Below are 3,072 nucleotides of genomic sequence, written 5' to 3'. Positions count from 1 at the left end.
ACACATCGGCAGATCTGATCTGAAAGGTGTCATGATCCATTTTCAAACCTGAAATCCTAAAGTTACAAATTGAAAATAGAATTTTTCTGTGAAGACGTTGGAATCAGGATAAACCATCTCAACAAGGCAATGAGTTAATTGATGGCAACAAAGAGATATATATTGCCTGTGAAACCCTAAATCGACTAATATTATATGGTGCTGCTTGTCAAGTCATGAAATATAATAGTAAAACTGGCAACAAATTACAAGGTAAAAGTGAATCAAGTGTTGGAACTTGGAAGGAAGGAAGAAATGATATGGATCTCTAGTTTAGAGTTTCCAAAATACCTTTTCGTGATAATCGACTAAAACAACAAATATGAAGTTATCATTAGTACTATGACTAAGCACATGCTGATATATATATATATTTGTATTGTTTTCATGCTTTATGTGATCATATACATCTTGTTATTGTTACACCCAGCAAATTTATGAAATCTCAAGAAAGTCGGTTGGTCAAACTCCAAGCAAAAGAGGCCTTGACCTCTATATCAAAGGGAAAACGGAAAAGCAAAAGGTGGGGGAAATCAAGCAACAGAGAAGAAGTTCCTTCATTTTTAACACTGAGAGGTTCAACACTTGTACCTTTCCTGAGGTCGATCGCCAAGCCTGAGCTCAAGATCTAAGTCCTCTATAGAGTTGGGGCTTATTTCAAGTACCTTTGATTGGAGATCATGTTGGCTATGATCATCAACTGATCTTGGCTTTGGGAAGAAAGGTAACGGTGATGCATCACTTCTCCTTCTCTTGCAACTGCCAGTACTCTCCTCCTTACCACCTGAAACACTATGATGACTTCGACAGACAACTAAATTCAAGCTCACAGACAAATCAGGTGTCACATAATCCCCCTTAGCCCTACACCCTGATTCTAGAATTCTAGAATTTTTCTCTTCCTCGGTTTTCAGATCGGAAATATTGCAAAAGTATTTGTCCGCAACCAAATTTGACCACAATGGAGGGGGAGAAATATTAGGGGAGCTCTTTTGGTGTTCTTGGACAATAGAAGAAGAATGAAGACGGATAATATTTGGTGGAGCCGAAACCCTAGATGATGATGAGGATGGACATGCCACAATACCAGGATGATGATGATGATGATCAGGAGAATTAGGGTTAGGGTTATAAACCAAAGTACAAACCTGAGATGGGTACTGATGAATACCCAAAGAAGATGTAAAGGAATTATTATTCTGGATGGGGTTGTGATGATGATTTTGATGGTTATGATGGAGGGTTTCATTGAAGGAAGGTGGAGACTGCTTTAGCCTAGCTCTATCTCTCCTGTGGACATTCATATGACCCCCTAAAGCTTGTGCTGACCTGAATTCCCTTCTGCAAAAGCTGCAAGAATATGAACGTGGAGGCCATACGCACCCTCCTAGAGCACCACCCGCTGCATCTTCCGCGAAAGCTTGTTCTTCCCATGAATTATTATTGTATAAAGGGTTCAAACCATGCTTCCTCTTCGCCCACATTCGATACTCTGCAGCTTCTTCCATTGCACCACAATCTGCTGATGATCACCTTCAAGGAATATTAAGAAAGAGGAAAAATAGACGTAATGAAGTCAGTCTATGTCAAAGTTGGAATTTGAAAACTACATGGAGTCTACGAGGCCATAGAGATAGAGGGAGTTGTTTGGAAGGTGAAGTGGTGGGTACTCTTCCTTGCTTGTCTTAGCTTGTGTACTGTAGCTACTTTTTTGGGGTTTTGTGGTTGGCTTCCAACGCAGTCAATCACTCGCTGAATTGGGTTGTCCATTTTTTTTATTTTATTTTTTTTTTTTCCAGAAACTTTCTTTGAGTCCGGGAAGCAAACGGTTTATATAATCACTGGGGTGGGGTCCTACACTCTTAATCAATGAGTCTATATACCTGTGCAGTATGAGGAGTGCTTAGAGACAAACTGCAATTATCTGACTGAAATCTTGTCAGCCAAATCCTGCAAAAGAGGTGGCATGATGGTTTAACAGTACTGCACCATATGTGGTCACATGTCACATTGGAAGACCTAACACTAGTATCGTTTACCTATATATATATATGCAGATATGGTTTCCATAGTGTCTTCGAGATCAATAGAGCATTTAGTAAAAATTATATTCTTCCCATCATCTATCCAACTCACTTCTTTTCTTTGATCCCAGAAAGATCGCTAAGAGTGCTTCTGGAATGGTAGAAGCCGATTGGTTTTGAAATCACAGCCTAGTTACAACTACACCATATATATAGAATAACACACCGAACACAGGACAAACTTGTTAAATCACTAATAATATATATATTAACAGTTTAAACGGATAAAAATTGATGTATTTAATCATTTAATTTATATTATATATACCACTCGTTTTTATGTACGATCTCATTATAATAAATGAGTCTTATAATTTAAAATATTTAATTAAAATAAGAGGTTAATAACAAAAAAAAAAAATGTTTAAATTCAAAATATTTACTCTGGTAATTTAAGGAAACTGATCTATTCGAGCTCTGCTGTGCTTGATGAGAAGCAAAAGTCTGGCATGCATGCATTGATCAATTGGCAGCACATTGTTTAGAGAAAAAATTGATTAAAATTTCTTTAACTCCCAGTTAGGCCATTCTTTTTAAACTAAAAAAAAGAAGAGAAGGACAAAATGACATTTGCCCAATGTGTCGAAAACTTCCTGGCTAGTCTCATATCTTTCCTCCCTCATGTCACATGACGAAAGAAAATCATGATGCATGTAACATGCATGCATGCATGTCGCATTCTAATTACATGCACTACAAAAAAATGTGTGTTTTTTGACGTGGCAAACAGTAACTTATGTTTGCCACGTCAAAAACTTTTGACGTGTCTAAGCAAGCACGTCAAAAAAAATTTTGTTGACGTGTCTTTTTTTACACGTCAAAAGTTTTTTGACGAGTGGAATTGACACGTCAAAAGTTTTTGACGTGTGGAATCGACACGTCAAAAACTTTTGACGTGTCAATTTGACACGTCAAAAACTTTTGACGTGTAAATTTCACACGTCAAAAA

General features: G+C 37.3%; 1 protein-coding gene across 1 annotated transcript; it reads right to left on the bottom strand.

Moving 5' to 3' along the window:
• Positions 1–617: 617 nt before the first annotated feature.
• On the bottom strand, positions 618–1,547 carry LOC132162439 (zinc finger protein 10-like). Its single transcript, XM_059572680.1, has one exon. The coding sequence runs from the start codon at positions 1,545–1,547 to the stop codon at positions 618–620; it is 930 nt and encodes a 309-aa protein (XP_059428663.1).
• Between the last annotated feature and the right edge of the window lie 1,525 nt (positions 1,548–3,072).

This window comes from Corylus avellana, chromosome ca9 (genome assembly GCF_901000735.1).
Source record: "Corylus avellana chromosome ca9, CavTom2PMs-1.0".
NCBI lineage: Eukaryota > Viridiplantae > Streptophyta > Magnoliopsida > Fagales > Betulaceae > Corylus > Corylus avellana.
This window is presented reverse-complemented; position numbering and strand designations above follow the sequence as displayed.

Excerpts from the sequence above, each read along its gene's own strand:
- LOC132162439 (XM_059572680.1), bottom strand. The coding sequence starts at position 1,547 with ATGGAAGAAGCTGCAGAGTATCGAATGTGGGCGAAGAGGAAGCATGGT.